The sequence below is a fragment of the Dermacentor silvarum genome, chromosome 7 (assembly GCF_013339745.2).
Source record: "Dermacentor silvarum isolate Dsil-2018 chromosome 7, BIME_Dsil_1.4, whole genome shotgun sequence".
Lineage (NCBI taxonomy): Eukaryota > Metazoa > Arthropoda > Arachnida > Ixodida > Ixodidae > Dermacentor > Dermacentor silvarum.
In genome coordinates this window covers 25,843,455-25,863,561 of record NC_051160.1, presented here as the reverse complement: position 1 = coordinate 25,863,561, position 20,107 = coordinate 25,843,455, and the positions used below count along the sequence as shown (strand labels likewise).

Below are 20,107 nucleotides of genomic sequence, written 5' to 3'. Positions count from 1 at the left end.
TATTTGCGTACCGTATTTGCATCTAAATAGCATGACCACGAATATAATGTGAGGAGGACCTTTTGGTTCTTCAGAAAAAGAAAAGGAATACACATTACAATTATAACGGGAAGTGATGCCGCAAATAAACGGGAAACGATGCATAAAGACGGGTGCTTCATGCCTCGTATGAAGCACCTGCCTCGTATGAAAAAAATCTTGTATTCGTGTCACAAACCCAAATGTAACATGAGGCGTGTTTTCAGGCTGGAAATATTGAAAAAAATAAATAACTTGCATTATATTCATTCAAATACGGTAGCTTTTGCAGAATCCCTTGCTATGTATAAAACGGGATATGGGGTGCTGATGCGGGCTTGCTGGTAAAGCATCTTTGAATACTAGTGCAGTGCAAGCAAGACACGGGCATGATAAGAGCAAATGAAAGCACATGATAGGACACAAAAACGCATTGAACGAAGGTTGTTGGTGGAAGTTGACACTGTGTCCATGTCTATGTGCACTTCTCATGACCTCCTCTCACTTACACTACACTAGTATTCTCCACGAAGCTTCTTTTTCGTTCAGCATGGTAGCTCAGACAAGCTACTAATTCTTCACGTGCAGTGTTTGTGAGGATTCTGGCCTCAATAATTTGTGCTTGAGTGTTTTGCAGCTACAAGGACCGACTTTAAAGAGGTCTCTAAACCTCGCTTATGATGCACACCTTTAACTACTCAATGTTGTCAGATTTTGAGGGATTGCTGCTTCTGCTTTGTGCATGCTTACGAGTTTTTTCTTTCTTTTCTTTCCTATTTTTTCCCCCCACATTTGGCATAGGCCTGAATGAAGTCCTATGTAGTTTAAGTTTTTATTTATTGAGTTACTTAATATTATCAGGATTGCTTGTGACAGAGACGGGGAGGTGGTTTCATTCTGAGGCCGTCTTTGACAGCCTTTCGTTAATACATAGTTCACCTAACTGTAATGGTTTTGAAAGTGTTCCCTTTTCTTGAATTGAACATGTCTGTATGCAACGGTCTTCTATTTAATTTCCTTCCTGCTTACTTTTGTTGTCCTCAAGCTCTATTTTCTTCTTTTAAACGCTTATCCCTAATCGTCTTCAATAGCACGACAGGCCTTTGGCTATGCAAACCTCTTCAGCTCTTACACTAGTGTCCCTCTGTTGCAATTCATGGCCAATTGCAAGCTAGTGGATAACTAAGTTTGCACTGTCGTGTGCCTGATTTTTCTTCTTGATCTTCCTGTTTCTACCTTCTACATCAAGTTTACCACCTGCTTCTCATCAAGCCCGTTTCTTGAGCCCTTCTTGAGACTGGCAAGTCCCTCACCCTAAATTAGAATTGACCTTGAACTTCAGACCTTTATTCTTTAAACTTTCTCTTCAAGTCTGCTAAATGTCTCCTTTTATTCCAACAAGAACACAAGGGAAGAAGTTGAAGGATCAAATGAATATGCTGCGAGGCAGCGCCAACTTCGTCCTTTAGAGGACGAAGTCCTGCAGAGCCTGGGCACATTACATCACCTTGAATCTACACAGTGGTTCATCAAAATAAAAGCAGCATGCCTTAACAGAGCAGAAATTCACATCTGTTGTGAAACACATGTCTCTCACGCTTTTGCAGCTGACTGCATTCATACTTCCACTCACTCAAAGACCGACTAAACGCCACCTTCACTCACCCCTAGAAACTTGTTCTTTAGTTCAGTGATTTCTTCACCGAGGGGCACCACTACTTTCTCGATCGTCCTCTTCTGCGTAAACTCTTGGATGTCGAGGGAGTCTTCGGTCCTCAGCTCCACGTGGGAGATCATCAGGTTTGCAAGGACGTTACGAACAGACTGCACAAGTTGAAACAAAATTGATTTGCCTCCAAAGAACTGGCTTTAAAGAAAGATAAAAAAAGGCCTCTAAACCCTAACTTAGAACAATACAATTGATAGATTGTTCAGCTGCAACTGAGTGCAACTACCCCATTCTTGAACCTTTACCATAAAATTCTGCATAAAACAAATAGTAATAATAGAAACTTTGTAGGACTGGAAAAGATTTTAAGGAGGGGTGGTCCGAGCCTCTTAGTTCAGGGCCCCACTGGCCTCTGCCACCTGCCTGATTGGCAAATTAAGGACTTTTGTCTTGCCAGGTTGGAGCGGGTGAGCTGTGCCTCCCACTGCTCCGTTGTTTTACTGGTATTAGGGTAGGCATGCCACCACACCAAGGGCAGTTGGCCCTATGGCGAGTGGGATACACGGCGTTAAGCAAATCCGGAAAAGAAAAACTTTTGTTTTTACAGATTTTGGCACGTCGAATTAGACTCTCATATCATATTCAGGTTCCAAATTTCTTGAACATCTGAGTGTTTGTTGGTTTTATATGAAAAATAAGTATTTTTAGAGGTACCACGGGCAGATATTTCCCAAGTATATTTTGCAGCCACAAAATTACTCCTTATAGTACATATATATTTGAATTCACATTATTTGCGGGGATTTCACACACCCTGGGTCATTGTCTCTCCTGTACCCAGCAAACAAAAAGAGGAGCTGGGTAAAGTCTCAGTGCACAAGCACTGTTTTGTGAACATTTACATGTGCCATTCAAGCAGGTTTTAATACTGGTCGGTGTCTGTCGTTTTGTTGCTTCAAGCAGGTTTTATTTGGTCGTCATCCTCAAGAAAGTTATCAGACAACTCATGGCTCTCGACAATAGCAGTATGCATGACTTTTGTTTCGTAAGCGTTCTCTGTTCTGAAGTGCCGTCACATCATCATAAGCGCTCAATATCTACACAATCTTAAACTAGGCCATGTACGCAGCCCAAAGTTTCGTTGCATTAGTGCCTTTAAAGGCTGCAAATAAAAACATTAGACAACTACCAATTCTGCAGCAGTAAGGTACTCATTTACAACCAATTCAGCCGAAGTGACAGTTCGCTGTGGGTGGCCTTTAATACTGAGTAACTATTTAACCTTGCCTTTCACAAAGAGAGGCAGTGTACAGTTATGACCATATTTAGATAGCATCAGATGTTCAGCTGCAGTCCTGAAAATTGTTTCGGCGGTTCACGAATCCCACCTGTTGACATACAGTTTACGCTAACGAGCTACTTGTCATGTATGAACTCACCTTGACGTCTGTTCCTGGGGTGGCACTTAGGGCAAGAATCCTGAACTGGTTGTTGTACTTAACAATCTCCTGCACAACCTGCAGGAACATCAAATGTAAATCCTCCTTTCGTGAAAGACACACTCTCTCTCTCTTTTGATTCTCTGGACGCCTACAAAACCCAACAGAATTGGGACAAAGAGGCAATGCCTCGTTCCCTGCAATACGTGAGTGAGGCTATGGTGCTGTGTGATCAAAATACAACCCGTGCATATCAGCCATGAAGTTCCTCTGCACTTAAAAACAAACCAAGTTAAACAAAATTCTGGCAAAAGTGGAAGCCATTCGGGGCTGTGTTTGTAAACAGTGAAAGGGTCTACAGATATCAGGGTCCAAATAATTTACAATGAGGGTCGTAGAGGCTGTTCGCAGTGGCCTTAAGAATGTGCATCGTCAATGCGACCTAATGAAACCTAAATGCACTTAAATGTCGGGAATGAAGCAAGCCCTGCTGAACGGTGAAGATGTGCTGTAGGACTTTCAGTGCACCGGGAAAGTGATTTGTGAAGCGACAGAGAAGTAAACACATCAGGTTGTTACCTGGCAGTAGGAGTAGCTGCCCAGTGCTTTGTGGGCTTCATCAATCACCAGACACTTCACATCTTGCGGTCTCAGGGCGTTGCGCAGCAGGTCATTCATCATCACTTGCGGCGTTAGGAAAAACACTCGCCTCTCCCGCCACCCTTGGGCTCTCTGACCAGCAGGTACCGTTCCTGAAAGAAAATGTTTTTTTTTTTTTTTAGGTTATTCTCCCGGTGGAACACAAAGTTTGCGCTTGGCTTTCCCTATGTCGTACTGGCGTCAGGCCACTTTTTGCTTAGATCAACTGAACGCCAGCTTCCGCCGGGAGCGCGTTTTATGACAGCGTCTACAAACAAAGGTGTCAACGTGCATTCGCGATTTGCAGCAAACGTTCCGTCTCTTCTAGAAACCCAAATACGGTAAATGCTAGTGAGGTAACCAACCTGTCATCTCCAGAGTATCCTCCAGCGGTATGCCCATTATCTTGTAACAGGCTTCAATCTGCTGGGCAACGAGCGGTCTCGTCGGTGCCATGAACACGATCTTGCCAGTCGGGTACCAGCGGTAAAAGTTGTACATGACTACAGCTGCTATGAACGTTTTTCCCAGGCCAGTGGGGAGGATCACCATCGTGTTCTTGAACAAGGCAGACTGCACGATGTTGAACTGATAGCTACGCACAGGATAGTTGGTCGGGTAGATCCACGTCTGGCCGGCAACAGCGTCGAACCCTTCCAACTGTTCGAGCGCCTTCTGCATCCTAGAGCCCTCGTCTCGAACAGCGGACGTCGACGGCAAGTTATCGGCGAGCGTTGCGTCCATTGCTTGTACCAAGAACTCGTCATCCTCGTCGCTGAGTTCCACCATGTCGTCCGGAGGCTTGTCCTTCGGTTTCGGAACCTCGGACGCAGTGGAACCTTTCGGGTGCCACGCTTTGAACAGCGTCGCCTGCTTCATCGTCTGTCTGTCGTCGGATGATACAGCGGCCGACAGTGACGTAAATTAAGCCGAAAATAAAAGGTATTTTTGTCGCCGTTGACAGCCGACTTGTTGCTACCTGCTCCCGGCTGTTCCGCGCCACAACTTGTGTTGTTGGCTTCGGCAGCGGATTCAGCTTGAACCTGGCTTGACAACGTATGCGAAACAAGTTTAGAAGTAAGCTAACATTTATAAACCCACGTTACGGCGGCTAGTCACAGTACCCACGTTTTAAGTTGAAACGGTGAATAAGGTTCGAAGTATCTGATTTAATTGCATTTACTTTACTGGCAATTTGCACTAACGGTTCAAGCATTGGTCTAAGGTCCACGACCTGCGTGGGTAGGCCTATCGTTGGCGCTTGTTTACTCGCGTTTGCACAGGACGCGTTGCACGTAGCTATGAACGAAAGTATCCAATGCACATCTAGGCATTTTAACGACTGCGAGAGTTTAGCGTAATGACTTTTAGTAAACAGCGTAAGGAAATGGCCGTAAGAGGCTTTTTGTGCGAAAAGCAATGACGGCTTCCTACCCCCCCTATCACGATGACCCAGTCTCGTCGGTGTCGTAGCGTACCGAAACCGCCATTGCCGATACATGGCGTCTGTTGAAGGCGTCACAATCCGGAAATGGACCGGCGATTATAGAAGGAACTGCGGGCACAAGGGCACTTGGCCCCGTGTGTCCACAAGAGAAACAACGAAGTTCCAAGGTGACGATGACAATTTTTATTGACTCATGCACAAGACAAGCGATAGGCTTCACTATCAGCTTCTACAATACAGCTTCACCTTTTGTTTTGACGTCAGCCATGTTGAAAAAACATCACACATGCGGCTATGGATGACTCGGGGTGGTTAAAAACTGGGGACGAACAGTACTGCGAGACTTTGTACACAAAATGAATAGTCCAGACCGGGAATGCTGACCGTTGCAGCGTTGACAGTCCATTAGCCGCCGAAACCGTACAGGGTCCGGCCCTGTCGCTTGAGTGCGTAGACAACGTCCATGGCTGTCACAGTTTTTCTCTTCGCGTGCTCTGTGTAGGTGACAGCATCACGAATGACGTTCTCCAGGAACACCTTCAGCACACCTCGCGTCTCCTCGTAGATGAGACCGGAGATTCGCTTCACGCCGCCACGGCGCGCTAGACGACGGATAGCTGGCTTCGTGATCCCCTGGATGTTGTCACGAAGAACCTTGCGGTGACGCTTCGCACCTCCTTTTCCGAGTCCTTTTCCGCCCTTTCCTCGGCCAGACATGGCGACCGCACAGCAAGATCAAAACGCAAGAAATCAATAGAGCGCTCGCTCGCAGTTATCCACCAGGCGTGAGCTTCGCGTCGGCGGTAAAATGCGTCTGAGACGAATAGCCAACGGCTCACACTTATATAACAGTGGCGCGGACTCGTGGGAAGCGCAGCCTGTGATTGGTTGAATGGTGGAAAGATAACGAGGGGGGTGGGGAAGCCGCCGAGACAGCTGAGCGGTGACTGCAGAAAGCAGCGATTGTTGTGAAATTTTTCGTAGTGTGAGGTAAAGCTTTGTTTGCTTCCCATTGCGCGGGTCTGTATCTGGCACGTTCTATCGCCTTCTGATAATTCCATGTGCTCTCAGTTTCGGTATCGGGAAGGCGAACAGTGCAAAATGACTGTACATACGTGCACGAGCAGAAACAAAACACAAAACGCTATGCATGGCATTTTATTGTTCGTTAAATCGCTCACTGTTTAATAATACCCTATTGCTAACGAGCCACTATCGTTACTGGCGCAGCCGGAAACATTAGTTGATACTATTGCGAAGAGATGCAAAAGAACACCGGGTGTTTTGCAAGTCTCGAGCAGCGTTTTGGACAGCGTTTTTTCAAGCGAAGCTTGTATTTACGAGTTTCTTCTAGGTCGGTACTCCCGACATGAGTGCTAGTGCAAAAGCAGCGTTTCAAGCAATCGTGTGACTGACATGTCGACCTGTTTCGGAATAGCGGATACCCGAAACGTCTGCATCGCCATTTGGCTTTACGAACCTGTTCCCAAGTTTTCGGCCTCTCATTTCATTCCTTCTTCCTGTTTCAATATGATTAATCGTGTGCCAGAGGAAAACGAAGGTCATAAAGCCTTCGCTTAGTATCTTGAATGCGACTCCACTCCTTCGTTTACCACTGCAGAAGGAACTCGAGCCAGTAGAACCTTCCTGTGAGCTGTGCAAGCATAGCTGCCAATAAGCCTAAAAACGTCAGTAATTGTTTCACCGGGTCGCAGCAAACTTCCGTTACTTTCATACCCTATATTGATGCTTCAAAATCATTTTTCTTACATCAGCCTTGCTTTAACGAAAAATCATGGGCGGCTTGCACGAACATTTAACGAATTAACAAATTTAAGAACCCACTCCTAAATTCGTTATTTACGTTATTAAATGTTCGTGCAAGCCGCCCCAGGTACTGCGCGCTGTGGCTCGAACAGCTGATTCTACTTGGGGCATAAGAAATATTACACAGCACTTGGAAATTGCTCGTTCTCGGTGCAAAGGTATAGCACAAATATCCACCAATGCAAGACGAGTCCAACTGAGTACTTTATGTTCGTAGTTAGTACATCGGAGCTTGCATTGCGACTTCGCAGGGCAATTTTACGTTTTGTATTTCCGTAACCTAAAAAATTAAGTATAAAGCGACGCCGTGCAGTGCACGTTAGCGCCAGGAAATACACGAGGAAATATGCAGATGAGATGGGAATTTTTATTCACGTGAAAGACTGCCACCAGCAGAACACATACAGCGCCTGATCACAGAACACGGACATGTTCATACACAGTTCTATACACAGGACGACACAAACTGCACCTTGAGTTATTTACAGGGAGAAAAAAAAAAAAAAAAATGACACCAGCGACTTTAAGAGCAGCCCCGCGTTACGACTGACGAGAGAACACGTCTTGTTTCTCGATCCAGCTTGAGATACATTTGCTGGCGAGGGGTCAGCGGAACCGTGCGACGAATTTAGGACTTCTTCTCGGTCTTCTTGGGGAGCAGGACGGCTTGAATGTTGGGAAGCACACCGCCCTGGGCGATGGTGACGCCCGAGAGGAGCTTGTTGAGCTCCTCGTCGTTCCTGATGGCGAGCTGCAGATGTCGGGGAATGATGCGGGTCTTCTTATTGTCGCGGGCAGCGTTTCCGGCTAACTCTAGCACTTCGGCGGCCAAGTACTCCAGGACGGCAGCCAGGTAGACTGGGGCGCCGGCACCTACGCGCTCGGCGTAGTTTCCCTTGCGTAGCAGACGGTGGATACGACCCACCGGGAACTGCAACCCGGCCCGGCTCGAGCGGGTCTTGCTCTTTCCCTTGACTTTGCCACCCTTGCCGCGTCCAGACATTGCGAACGGCGAGCTTTTGAGAAGCGCTTCCGAGACACGAACCGCCGCTGCGGGCTTTGACCTGGGGCTTGCGTGGAGGGGAGTGCGCTGGCTCCGATCACAGGCGCGTCAGACACAAGCAGTTGCGTCAACGCGTCGACCGTCGCAGACTATAAACAAGATGGCGGCGAAAGGCGTGGTTCGATGAACAGCTGAGATGTGGCTTCTCAACGCCTGTTGGCAGCAAATCGACCCAATGGTAGACTGACAACTTGTTTTCAGTGATTTGATTCGTTCGTGACGCTCCAATAAGAATTGTGAATTCTGATAGCTAAGAGCATTTTTGCAATGGTAGCAGCGTCTTGTGCGCGCATGCGCTCCTAGCGGTTGATATAAAAAGCTTTATAATTTTAGAATAAAATACTGTCAAAATATTGTTTAAATACAAGAATACTGTATAATAATATTTTATTATTTTACGAAATGTAATTTTAGTACTTAGTAAAGCATTGAATACTTTTCTTCTAAAAATTTAGGTTTACTTTTACATTTTGTTGATAGACGGCAGCACCAGCTTGGGCAAAATGTATTAACTGCGTTACCCTTGCGGTGTACGTTGCGCGTGAATACCGCAGATTCCTTTAAAAGGGGGACCTCGCAATTTTCTCGGCACAGAGCGCCTGTTGTTCGAGTTGTCGTACGTTTCAGTGACAGTCGAGATGCCACCCCAGCCAAGCGGTAAAGCCATCAAGAAGGCCGGCAAGGCGCAGAAAGCCGTCCGCGCTACTGACAAGAAGAAAAAGAAGCGCAGGAGGAAGGAGAGCTTCAGCATCTACATTTACAAGGTGCTCAAGCAGGTGCACCCGGACACCGGCGTCTCCAGCAAGGCGATGTCGATCATGAACAGCTTTGTCAACGACATCTTCGAACGCATCGCCGCCGAAGCGTCTCGGCTGGCGCACTACAACAAGCGGTCCACCATCACCAGTCGCGAAGTGCAGACCGCCGTACGCCTGTTGCTACCTGGAGAGCTCGCCAAACACGCGGTCTCCGAAGGCACGAAGGCCGTCACGAAGTACACATCCTCGAAGTGAAGGTGCAGACTATTTATTCTTTTTTTCATCTGTTCACCGTGCAGCGTGTCGGACCACGCGTTCATCACCAAAGCCCACGGAGTGCTGTGCTAGCTGTTCCACTCAACGTGAACTTTTTTTTTTCTTGACGTGCATTCCGCCTTCACAAGCCGCACCTCCGGGGTTCAGCGCATCTCGCATGTCATCTGTCAAGTTTTAGCCTCCTGCGTTTGTGAAGAAAACTGTCCTGTACTTCTCAGTGTTGTGATGAGTGAATAAAACAAAATTGGACAGGCTCCGATTTCTCGTACGTCAATGCTGTGGGGAAATTGCCGAAGTTAGTGGCATGCTTCACTGCGTGTGGTCGGGGCCGGATTAGGATCCGTGTCCAGCTTCACTGCATTACAAAGCTGCTTAACTAGCAGATGCGTTTAGCTGCATCTTCGGTGCTAATGCGTGCAACAGCTAGTATTCGAGCAAGTACTATGCAGGCAGCATTAGTGCAACGCAAACTTTTTTTTTTACTAGGACACGTGAGCCTACACTGTCACTGAAGTCGTGCAGATGCTTCTACCAGCAATTTGTTTTTACATAATTGCAAAAAAAAAAAAAAAAGTTGGGTATTTGCTGCTGACCGCACTGTATTCAACGCCACAGTGTGTGGTGCATATGTGCAACTTTGTAAACTGCATTCTCGAGCAAGAACGGCGCTTGGGACTTCGATTTGACAGCCCCGATCAAGTTGGCATGCATGCGCTCACTCGCTGCCCTCACTTTGCCGTAATTTCCTTTACTCGAAATATTTGTAATAGTACGCTTCTTTTGGAAAGGAAGTCCGCGAACCAGGTCGACGCCGTAGACCTCCGAAACCTGAGCTTTGGTCGTTCCAATCACCGTAATTATAGTTGCGGCTTAACCTCTTCTGCCACCGTAAAAGTTGCCTGATTTTATAAGGCGCTGCAGCCTTCGCTGAAAGAGACAGGGTGGTAGGCTACGATTAATTGCGCGTGTTCTTGCGAATCCTCGTAGTTGCAGAATATTTTAATTGCGACGTTTTGCTTGTAGCGTTTTTTTTTTTTTTTTCTTTCGCCAATAGAATGAGTCGAGTCAACGACTCCATGCACATGCGCAAGTTGAATATGAACTGGGGAATGCAGCACGCCGAACATATTCTGTCTAGAGTGTACTCTAATTCTCTCAAACATTTGTTTTCAGTAATGGTGCTACTCCTGATAGTTTTTTTTTTTTTTTTTCCCCTTTTGTGTCCTCAGAACAATCGTACGCGAATGTGCACCTTGACTGAAGGGGATAATCTGAGCACTCGAGCGAGAAAACTACGGAACTACGTACACTCTAGGAAGTGCGACCAATCCACTATATATCTGGATCACAGGCGCGGTAAGAAGAGACAAGCAATAACTAATCAGCGCCTCCAAAGGATGCGCTGACTTATGTAATCGATGCTGTTCGCCATGTTCACCATCCATGTACCCGATGAACCAGAGAAACAATGCCAGAACAGGTACTGCGCCTCCAACTACACAAGCCCATAGAATAAAGCACCAACTTTGACAAGCGAGGCAAAGTATGCCACGTTTTTGATTCGTTACTTTGTTTTACTTTGGTTTCCCACTCTCGTAAGGGATCGAGGAACTGGCTCGAAGGCAAATGCGGCAAACGAAGGAAAATCAACCGCTTTTAACAAAAGCACGGCGGCAGCGTTCACTGTTTGCCTCTTTTATCTGCTGCTCAAAAAAATAAAAATTGATTCATGTAAAAAAAAAAAAAAAAATTCATTAGTGCCTTCTCTGCTCACTAGGCGAACCCTTCGCCAATATGGCGGCGCCCAGGTACCATGTGTTTGTTGGAGCTGAAACTGGGCTTTTAAAAGGTAAAATGAGCTCACACGATTGTCCTTTGTTTCATTTAGAGCTAGACTATTTACCATAGAGACTTAATTATTTGAGATAACTTGGGGAGGATAAGGAAGTGGCTCTTAATATTTGTGAAATGTCGCACATGTCATGATTTCCAGGCGTCAACACAGAGAAGCGCGTATTCGCGAACCTGAACAGCCTGCAAGAGGTCAGCAAAAACAATGAAATCACGTGTCTTCGCTGGAAAGATTCCTCCGAATCTGAGGCAAGTTGATTTTATTGCTGCCTGTCAAGCTTGTCCATTGTCAGTGCCAAGCGCGTAACTTTCTTTATTCTACGGCTTTGGTATCGGTTAGGGAAATGCGCAGCACGTTTAATCGATCGCCGGCCTTTAATCGATTAAGTTATCGGTTAATGAGTTGCTGTGATCGTCGTGTATAACACCTGTTGCTATGCTGTAGCAATGTACTCGGATTACGGTATTTTAGTACGCTGTATTATCTCGAAACAACTATGTTGTTGCTTACTGTCATACTTGCGGTTTTTATTGCTGCATTATTTACACTTTTTTTTTTTTTCCTTTTGGGCCCACTGTTCGTAAACGTTCCTCTCGTCCATCGCCTTCTTTGTAACCATGCTGGAATCTCGCTTTATTGATTGATCTATACGCGCTACTAACCATCTTATCGTTCACTTTAGATTTACGCCGGCTTACGATCCCAAACCGTGAAGACGTACTGCCCAAACAGCGGCGTTTGCAAGGACGTGTTCGAAGTCAAAGGAGGGGAAGGCCCAATCAAAGGACTAGGCGTCGTTAACTCGTAAGTGGCCATGTCATTTCTTTCACATATTTGTTTTAATGTATCATTTGCTCCAGTGTACATTGGACTCTTTTTCATTCTCACCAACCACGATTCTAGAAACCTGGTCACCTGCGTGAGTTCGGGTCTTCTGAGGGTGTGGGCCCAGGATGGAAGCACTCAGGTATGCTTTGATGCCGGGCCAGGCTTGGTCATTCAGTTGGTTTCGTGCCAACCATTGAGTTTCATACTGAGAACACTAGGGAAAAATCTGGCGCCAGTGTCTGCGTGCGATGCCAGTTTGGCACTTGAGCTGGCATGGGTAGCAAAGTGGTTTGTCTAGTGACACAATTGACCGGTCATTTAGAGTGCTAAGCAGTGCTACACAGATCGTGTAAGACGGAGACAGCAACCATGCTTTAATGTGAGCATAAGCAGTTTTGTTTTATTGGCAGTTGCTTATTCACTGAAGGTACATAATCGTGGACTGCATAAGCACTGGTGTGCTTGAGTGCACTCCACTTTCAAAAGCAATAATGAAGACAGGTTATCGCCTACTATACTATTCTAGTAGCATAGCTTCATAGCCATCTTTCACGACTTCCATACAATTGAAAAAGCACTCTGAAATGACTGGACAAATATAAATGTTACCCTTTTTTGTCTTCAAGCAACCTTCTGGTTTCTATATAATGATGTGATGTGTAATTGCAAATTTGATCTATCAGAATGGTCAGCTTCATTTATGCTCTCATTTCTGCCACCATACTGTTCTCAGATTATTATAAATAAAGAAACTGTTTCGAACATAAATAATATTTACCCGTTACTGCTGAAATGTCACCTTGATCTAGTGACATCATGCTCGAGTGTGTCGACATATGCGTTCAAACTTATGTAGCAAAATTAAGTAGTTGTCAATGTAAAACATTCCTCTGATCTTGAAGGATGTGCGACTAGTGCGTAACATTTCTCAACTGCAGGGAGCAATAAAGCAAGCTGCAGTGTGCTCTCTCATTGAAGTCATGTTGATCGTAGAAAAAATCAAAACCCATGGTTCCCAGACTTCTAGCCGTATACATGCGTATTATTGCTACTATCTTAGCATTGTAACATAGATGCAGGTTGAAGCTGCAGGGCTGACAGTGTCACCGTGTGGCACTACATTCACCTAAAGTACGCCAAGAAGCTTTGCTGCAGTGATAGACTGTGTCAGCGTGAAGGTATTGACAGTGATGTAACCTTCATGAAGGTATTTCTAGATTTTTTTTTTCACCACAAACAGCTATGCAACACGAGCTTTTGTAGTTGCCACGTGAAACGAACAGATATAAAGCCAGGGAAAGCATAGGGGAAATTAACTGTACTTCTTAGTTGAAATGTAGAAATATTGAGGAAAAGAAAAATGATAGTGGGCAAAAAAGCTGACTTGCTGTAGGTTAGAGTTAAACCCACATCTTCCAAATTACGTGTGTGTTGCTCTGCATTGAGCTACCGTGGCAGCTTTTTCCCACTTTTTTAAAGAAACCTGGTGTCATGGGAAACCCACCATTCTTTCTTTTAATGGGTAGGAGATGTCCCCTGGCCCGATGCTTGGCTGCTTGAGGGGATTCTCATCTTGAAAGAGGGCGATATGGAGATTGCCAGGTGTAGTCTCTGGGTGCCGCTTGTCCAACCATAGGCGGCCTTCTTGTAAAGCATCCTCCACGGCTGTGGGAGGCAGACCAAAGCTGCCGCCGGGTACTCACCGATAAAATAGGTACAAGGCGTGCTCCTGGCCTGGTGCTCGGCCGTGATGACTCTTCAAAGCTTGGAAAGGGGTGTGTCTTGTATCTCGCCAACATGAGGGCATCCCCACCTAAGTAGTTGCTTTGAGATGCCACATGGAAAATTGCCACCATGGGTGCGGCTACAGCCGAGTTGGGCAGTCAACCATGAGGCCACGACTGCAGTCATATTTTGCATTGTTACAGTATGAGACTTAATGTTAGGTTGGATTACGTGATGCATACCTACATCTTTCTTTCACATGTGACACACTAATTTTTGGATGCGAATGCAAACGAAAGCAGTCCTTTAGCCTTTGTAACATGGCCTGCTATATATGAAACAGAGCATAGAAGCTGTGCTTTTTGATTACTTTTTGAACGAGTGCTTCCAACTTGACTTGCAGGCAGAAACGGAGGTTGGTGCAGACGTGTATCGAATGCGACAGCACCCTCGGAAAGAGGGAATCGTGGCCACAGGAGGCAAGGAAAATGAGCTCAAGTTGTGGGACCTGGAAAACCTGCAGGAACCCGTCTTCACGGCAAAAAATGTGAGTATACTTGGCTTGACGTGACCGAGTCATAGTGTAAAGTTTTGAATGCTGTGAGCTATGTTGACCTTTTCTCTTGTTTAATTATTTTTCTTGATCTTATCTTTCCTTTTTTCCAACAGGTCAAGAATGATTTCCTTGATCTCAGAGTACCAGTCTGGGTTACAGACATGGGCTTTATGAATGATTCTGAGAAAATCATTGCCATTACAGGTCACCACCAGGTATGCCTTCTATCTATCCTTTATGCTTTACTATGAGGGAAAAAACAAAAAGCATATCAATTTAAGTTTTAGGCTGACAGTCTTGTTGCATGTTTACATCGTTGATGCTGTTAATGTTTTAAAAATGTCATCCATCCTTCTTGAGTGGAGTTGGACAGATTCCTCTGTGGCCATGTTCAAAATTGAATTGCGCGCTTTAACATCTCGAAACTGCACAGTAGGTTATGAGGGAGGACACTGTAAGGTTTTGGAATTATTTTGACCTCCTGGGACTTCTTTAACGTGCTCCTAAATCTAAGTGCATGAGCATTTTTGCATTTGAACCCCAACTAAGTGAGGCTTCCACGGCCACAGAACAAACCCCTCAAGCTCAGGAGAAGAATGCCTTAGCCATTGAGCTGTCAAGACGTGCGGCCATGTAATGTTTCGGCTGTGGACATATTGCCAATATGATTTTGAGTATGCTTAAGACTATTTGGCCCACCCCCTCTTGCTTAGACTGATTTGGTGTTCGTTTTTTTTCCCCCTGGGCTATATCTTTAAGGTTCGTGTTTATGATCCAAGCTCACGGCAGCGGCGGCCTGTCGTGGACTTTGAGTTTGACGAGTATCCCCTGACGTGCCTGTCTCTGACGCCAAGACCAGAGTGAGTGCTTTGCAAACAAGAGAATTGCTTCTGTTATTCTGGCTAATGGTGCGTTTCAGCTGTGCTAACGATGAGAGGGGGGCGTCCTTTTGCAAATCCTCAGTGTTCAAGTAAACATGAGCAGACAACAGACGTCGTTTAGCATTGATACCATTGCTCCAGTGCTGTGGGGTTCCTGCTCATCGATAAGAGAGTGTTTAGGACAGCCCCTTGATTTGGTTGTTTTATTGCTGAGTAAAAGCGGCGTTAAATACAACCTCATCTTCTAACTCGCACACCACACCTGCGGCGCATTTTGTGGGAGCACACTGCAGAAACTTTCAGCACCATAATGCTAGCAAATAAGACATGAAAAGCCTACCCTGTCATAAATAACATGTGTTTCTTTTAGTTCGAACAGACAGACAAACAAACAAGAAATCGCATGGAGCAGATAGTTTGAGAGCAATTCAGCCTGTTCGGGTGGATTACTGGAAGAGGCAGACATTATTTGTGTGACAAATTGCAATGTTCAGTTGGCTAATTAAGAAGATTCAGTGATCAACGTTTTAGCTGTTCAATTTAGGGCACCCTTCTCAATTGTGCAATTAAAGCCGAGCAGTAGTGAAGCCATGCTTGTTTAGCAGAAATCTGAGGATTAACACTGCTTTTGAGATATCTGTCCCTAAAATGTCATAAAAAATGCATTGGCTTTACAGCCAAGATCATCCTGAGCCGCTTGGTGCTTGCTTTTGGCAAGCTATTAGCTGAAATGCTGATGTATTTCGTAGCAAATCTAAGACCGAAAATCCCGAAAGGGGTGCTGTACTTGCGATTTCTGCTATGCAAACATGATTTCACTACCACTTGACTTCACTTAGCTAAAAAGAAAAGAAAAAAGTTAGTTTTTGTGCCTGATGTGACTCATAATGAGGTGTGACCGTACCAGTTGTACAACTTACTTGACCATAGTATTTAAATTCTGGAACAGAAATGATTTGCATCTTGCTCCATTGCAAGATTTAGTTTTGCGGCTTGTTGTATATACTGTCATACATCTGTATTATGCGCTGACACTGTACGGGTTGACGAGGCTAGTCAAGCGGTGGTTAGCGCTGCCCCTTTCTCGTCATCCTCGGTTTCTTCCCTGAAACTGAAATAAAGAACTGAATTCCATCATCATGCAGGCAAGTAGTGGTTGGGAACAGCCATGGCCGTGTCGGTCTGCTGGACATCCGCCGCAAGGGCATGGTGCACGTGTACAAGGGAGTGGCCGGAAGCATCCGCGCCGTCTGCTGCCACCCTAGCCTGCCACTCGTGGCGAGCTGCGGCCTTGACCGTTTTGTCCGAGTCCATGACCTCCACTCCCGCTTGCTCATCACCAAGGTAAGCACTAGTCTCTCCGGCATCTCTTACTAGTCACTGTGGCACCGTGCAGGTGCACTAGCAGTCTAGCTTAGAACATGAGCAGGTCACTGTGAATGAGAGTGAACCTTTGCACATTTTTGATACCGCCCAGTGTATGCGAGGTAAGCATGATTTGTGCTTTTGAGCCAGAACAGGTATCGTAGGCTGTAGCAAGTTTAGCGATTTGCAGAGTAACATAATTGTCGAGAGTATGTAAAAAGGCATTCTAGGAGCACTTAAAAGGGGTTTTGCCTTTACTCTGGCCTCGTTTTTCTTTAAAACTTTCAATGATGCTTAGATACCATCCTTGCTGCAGGCCTTCGTCCCGACTCTACGTTTAAAAAAATATCTAATTGAATTTGTGCAGATAATAGAGCCTTAAACATCATGAACGTGGCCATTTTTTTTGTGTCTTTTATGATAACCACTTTTATTTTCTCAGGCCTTTAAAATGTGTGCACATTGATTTTGCACATGATTTTATAGCTGCCCAGACTTGCGAGCAGCCATTTCGTATTTATTTTGTGTGCTATTAGTAGGAAATGGTGTACAGTGATAAATGGCCCACGCCTGCAATGACATCATTCCATTAAGGAAGGTGTGGAGGAGGAGGCAAGTACCTAAGTACATAAGCAGAGGAAGTTTGTCAGCGGGTCACAAAATCTAATGGCAACCAATATCAGAAGTATACATACTTGCAAGAAGTGTCCAGGCAATTTTGGCTACTTCCTTTGCCAACTAAACCCATCATATGAAACTTATTAGGACTGAAAATTTGGCATATTGATAACAATTCATATTCAACAGCACCACTTAAGACAGGGACAGGCAAAAGAACACAGGACATATGCTTCTTGTAGGTCATGAAGAAGGACAAGGATGCCGGGCATCATGTTTTGTGTTCTTTAGCTTCTTCATGTCTTGAGAGGTGCTGTTGAAGAGGGACCATCACATGAAGTATCGCTATCTGAAGAAGGGGAGCAATTGCTCCACTAAAGTGCAACTTTTCAAATGAGTTGCACGCAGTGTGCTCGGAGAATATAAAAGCTAGGTGCGCACAAAGTGCTTCACTATCTACGGCTTATAACTAGAGCATGGGTTGTCAAGATGGGTTCCGTGGAATCCTGGGGTTCCGCAGGCCCCTGCTTGGGGTTCCGCGAGCCACTGATAAATTTTCCGTGGTCCCGCGCTCGCCAGGGAAGGTGCTGATAGCATGCGCACTGGCGCAGACGTCGGAGGAATAAAAAAATAAATGCACGGAGCACCACAAATGTGCACTGCAAAAGAGCAAAAACGGCGCTAGCGTCCAAAAACGAAGCGGCGCAGTCTGTATCGCCATGGTCTTCAGCGGACATCGCACGCAATACATGACTGACAGCAACACCGGAATGCTTTGTGCTTATTTGTGCCCTCAAAGCCCTTATTGTTGCATTAATCGCCGCGCGTAACACCGCGTTGGCGGCTAGCCGCGTGCTTCCATAAGTGCATAGTCGCCATCTGTGATCGCGTCGATAGCCACCACAGTTTCGTCCGCAGCGGTTGCGGCAAACAGTAGTTTCGTTTTGTCTCGGTGCGCGTGTCGGCTGCGTGCCTTCATAACTGCATAGTCGCCATCCATGATCGCGTCGATAGCGACTGCGGATTCGTCCATACTTGTTGCAGCAAATGGTAGTTTCATTTTGACTTGGTGCGTGCGTCGGCCGCCTGCCTTCTGAACCGCAAGGTCGCCGTTCATGATCGCGTCGATAACGGCCGCAGTTTCGTCAGCAGCGGTTGCGGCAAGCAGTAGTTGCTCTTTGACTCAGTGCAAAAATGTCAAAGATTAAGAGCACCGCGGCTACATCGTGATGGACGGACGATTTGTTGGCGACCAGCTCCCTAGCGAAAAAATAACCGGATGTGTGCACGGTAGTGAAAAGCGTGTCTGCAGATGAAGACGCGCGCTGCGAAGGATGTTGCGAGGCCGTCGCCGCTGCTAGCCCCCCCTTAATCAGTCATGAGATGACAAGAATTTCAGCTTGCTCACTACTTTTGTGCAAAGTAGAAACAAGATTTGCTGATGCATTCAGTAAATAAAGGTTGTCGGGATATGGGGGGATGCCAACGGCCCTCTGCCTCGGTACACCGAGCCCCGCGGTTGGCGCATGCCTGCGCATCAACCGCGGTCCGGTACAAGCCCGAGGAAACAATAGACGACAACCACGTGTACACCCGGAAAGCATTTATTACGACTGCAACTAACACTTCGAGCAGGCCAGCTAGCTATAGTTGACATCGCTGAGGGTTCCCTCGAAGAGAATAATACACTAGGTAAAGAAGGGCTTCCGACTTACCAACTGGGGAATACGGGGAGGCCGCGGCGTTTGCCGCGGCAAGAACGTGGTTGACTAACCACGTGCGGGAATACGGGAGCGACGGCGGAGACTTCCGCAATCGCCGCTTGCTGTGGACCAAAGAGACCCGGGCGATATCAGCGGGATCTCACGTGACCCACCCGGTGGCGCTGATAGCGCTTGCGATTCCCGCGCGCCGCCCGCGGAAGGAAAGTTTCCCCTCTCCCAACTCTCCCTGGCACGCATGCGCTTGACGCGACGTTCGCTGCCCGTGCGGCGGTTATGGGACCCGAGGATTCCCACAAGGTGTGTTGACGAAGTAAGCATTCATTAATTTTTTTCTTGATACTCTGGACAATTCGGCATTAGTTTAATTAGGACATTTTAATTCGGTTAATTGGAGGGGGGATGGGGGGTTCCTTGGCGCTTCATGGAGCTCAGCAGGGTTCCCCAGAACGAACATGCTTGAGAATTCCTGAACTAGAGATTACAAGCAAGGCTCACAGAGAGGGTGCGGTTGAACTCGGTGTTAGAGAACATTCTCCTCAATGGCGTGAAGCAGACAGCACACAGAGAACGGGAGACACACAAGGTGCTTGCGTGTGTTCTGTTCTCTTTGTGTCTGTCCCATTCTCTGTGTTGACTGCTTCGCGCCACTGAAGAATATGCACACCAACTTTCTCAGCAGCGAGTTATCTTGAGGTGCAAGAGAAGCCTGCATGCTTCTCGCTTTGTGTGTGTGCATTACAAGTTGTATTTTAACACGGACTTTGTTCAGAACTTGTTTTGCTATCTACATGCAGTGCCAGTGGCAACTGGTTGCTTTGCGGCATTCAGTTATGCACAGATGAAATTAGTGCAACAATCCGGTTTATTACATGGACGACACGTAAACAGACACACAACACAGAAATAAGGACAGACAAGGACAAGCTATTCCGTCTGTCCTTACTTCTGCATATGTGTGTGTGCCTATCATCCATGTAGCAGTGTTTCACGAACTAGTCCAATAAGAAATAGCTTCTAAAACATGTACCTTTTCTCTGCTTTCGTTTAGCTTTATCTGAAGTCTAGACTCAACTGCCTACTCATGCGAACTGACTTCACGGTTGAAGATGAGGAAGAAAACAAAGACAAAGAAGAGGCCACAGCTGATGACGATCTCTGGGAAGAGATGGAGGAAGTCGACGAAGCAGCTGACATTTCAGCGCAAAAGGTCCCCGTGAAGAGAAACTGCAAAGTCGCCGTGGCCAAGAGCAAAAAGAGGAGAAAATCCAATAAACGAGATGGTTAGCTGGAATACTGTGTTGGCAATTCCTTGTAGGTTTTGAGTCTGAAGGCTGCAATGTACTACTCTAATCTTTTCATGAACCATTAAAGTACCAGTACATTTAGATGCCCGTCTTGAGACAGCTCACTGATGAGGCACAC

General features: G+C 46.2%; 5 protein-coding genes across 5 annotated transcripts in view; 2 read left to right on the top strand and 3 right to left on the bottom strand.

Moving 5' to 3' along the window:
* The window catches only part of LOC119457781 (uncharacterized), a 29,261-nt gene extending 24,006 nt beyond the window's left edge, over positions 1-5,255 (bottom strand). The window contains exons 1-4 of the mRNA XM_049670434.1: positions 4,131-5,255; positions 3,706-3,878; positions 3,127-3,204; positions 1,684-1,842 (exon numbers count right to left, since the gene is read on the bottom strand). Of these exons, the coding sequence (XP_049526391.1) occupies positions 1,684-1,842; positions 3,127-3,204; positions 3,706-3,878; positions 4,131-4,644 (924 nt within the window). The 5' untranslated portion in view covers positions 4,645-5,255. The remainder of the gene's footprint in view (positions 1-1,683; positions 1,843-3,126; positions 3,205-3,705; positions 3,879-4,130) is intronic.
* A 117-nt stretch (positions 5,256-5,372) lies between these two features.
* Positions 5,373-6,036, bottom strand: LOC119457771 (histone H4). Its single transcript, XM_037719465.2, has one exon. The coding sequence runs from the start codon at positions 5,927-5,929 to the stop codon at positions 5,618-5,620; it is 312 nt and encodes a 103-aa protein (XP_037575393.1). The 5' UTR covers positions 5,930-6,036; the 3' UTR covers positions 5,373-5,617.
* A 1,348-nt stretch (positions 6,037-7,384) lies between these two features.
* LOC119457769 (histone H2A) lies at positions 7,385-8,204 on the bottom strand. Its single transcript, XM_037719464.2, has one exon. The coding sequence runs from the start codon at positions 8,040-8,042 to the stop codon at positions 7,668-7,670; it is 375 nt and encodes a 124-aa protein (XP_037575392.1). The 5' UTR covers positions 8,043-8,204; the 3' UTR covers positions 7,385-7,667.
* Positions 8,205-8,680: 476 nt separating this feature from the next.
* Positions 8,681-9,390, top strand: LOC119457768 (histone H2B). Its single transcript, XM_037719463.2, has one exon. The coding sequence runs from the start codon at positions 8,741-8,743 to the stop codon at positions 9,113-9,115; it is 375 nt and encodes a 124-aa protein (XP_037575391.1). The 5' UTR covers positions 8,681-8,740; the 3' UTR covers positions 9,116-9,390.
* A 1,523-nt stretch (positions 9,391-10,913) lies between these two features.
* Positions 10,914-19,976, top strand: LOC119457766 (WD repeat-containing protein 74). The gene is made up of 9 exons (XM_037719461.2): positions 10,914-10,985; positions 11,130-11,236; positions 11,671-11,792; positions 11,892-11,955; positions 13,945-14,088; positions 14,211-14,312; positions 14,857-14,957; positions 16,124-16,322; positions 19,734-19,976. The coding sequence occupies exons 1-9, from the start codon at positions 10,931-10,933 to the stop codon at positions 19,968-19,970; spliced, it is 1,131 nt and encodes a 376-aa protein (XP_037575389.1). The 5' UTR covers positions 10,914-10,930; the 3' UTR covers positions 19,971-19,976.
* Positions 19,977-20,107: the final 131 nt, after the last annotated feature.

What these genes read in the sequence shown, in the direction of transcription:
- LOC119457769 (XM_037719464.2), bottom strand. Translation starts at nt 8,042, where the DNA reads ATGTCTGGACGCGGCAAGGGTGGCAAAGTCAAGGGAAAGAGCAAGACC.
- LOC119457771 (XM_037719465.2), bottom strand. Translation starts at nt 5,929, where the DNA reads ATGTCTGGCCGAGGAAAGGGCGGAAAAGGACTCGGAAAAGGAGGTGCG.
- LOC119457766 (XM_037719461.2), top strand. Translation starts at nt 10,931, where the DNA reads ATGGCGGCGCCCAGGTACCATGTGTTTGTTGGAGCTGAAACTGGGCTT. An exon ending in AAGATTCCTCCGAATCTGAG is followed by an intron (nt 11,237 to 11,670) that starts GCAAGTTGATTT and finishes CGTTCACTTTAG; the next exon opens with ATTTACGCCGGCTTACGATC. An exon ending in CCGTCTTCACGGCAAAAAAT is followed by an intron (nt 14,089 to 14,210) that starts GTGAGTATACTT and finishes TTTTTCCAACAG; the next exon opens with GTCAAGAATGATTTCCTTGA.
- LOC119457768 (XM_037719463.2), top strand. Translation starts at nt 8,741, where the DNA reads ATGCCACCCCAGCCAAGCGGTAAAGCCATCAAGAAGGCCGGCAAGGCG.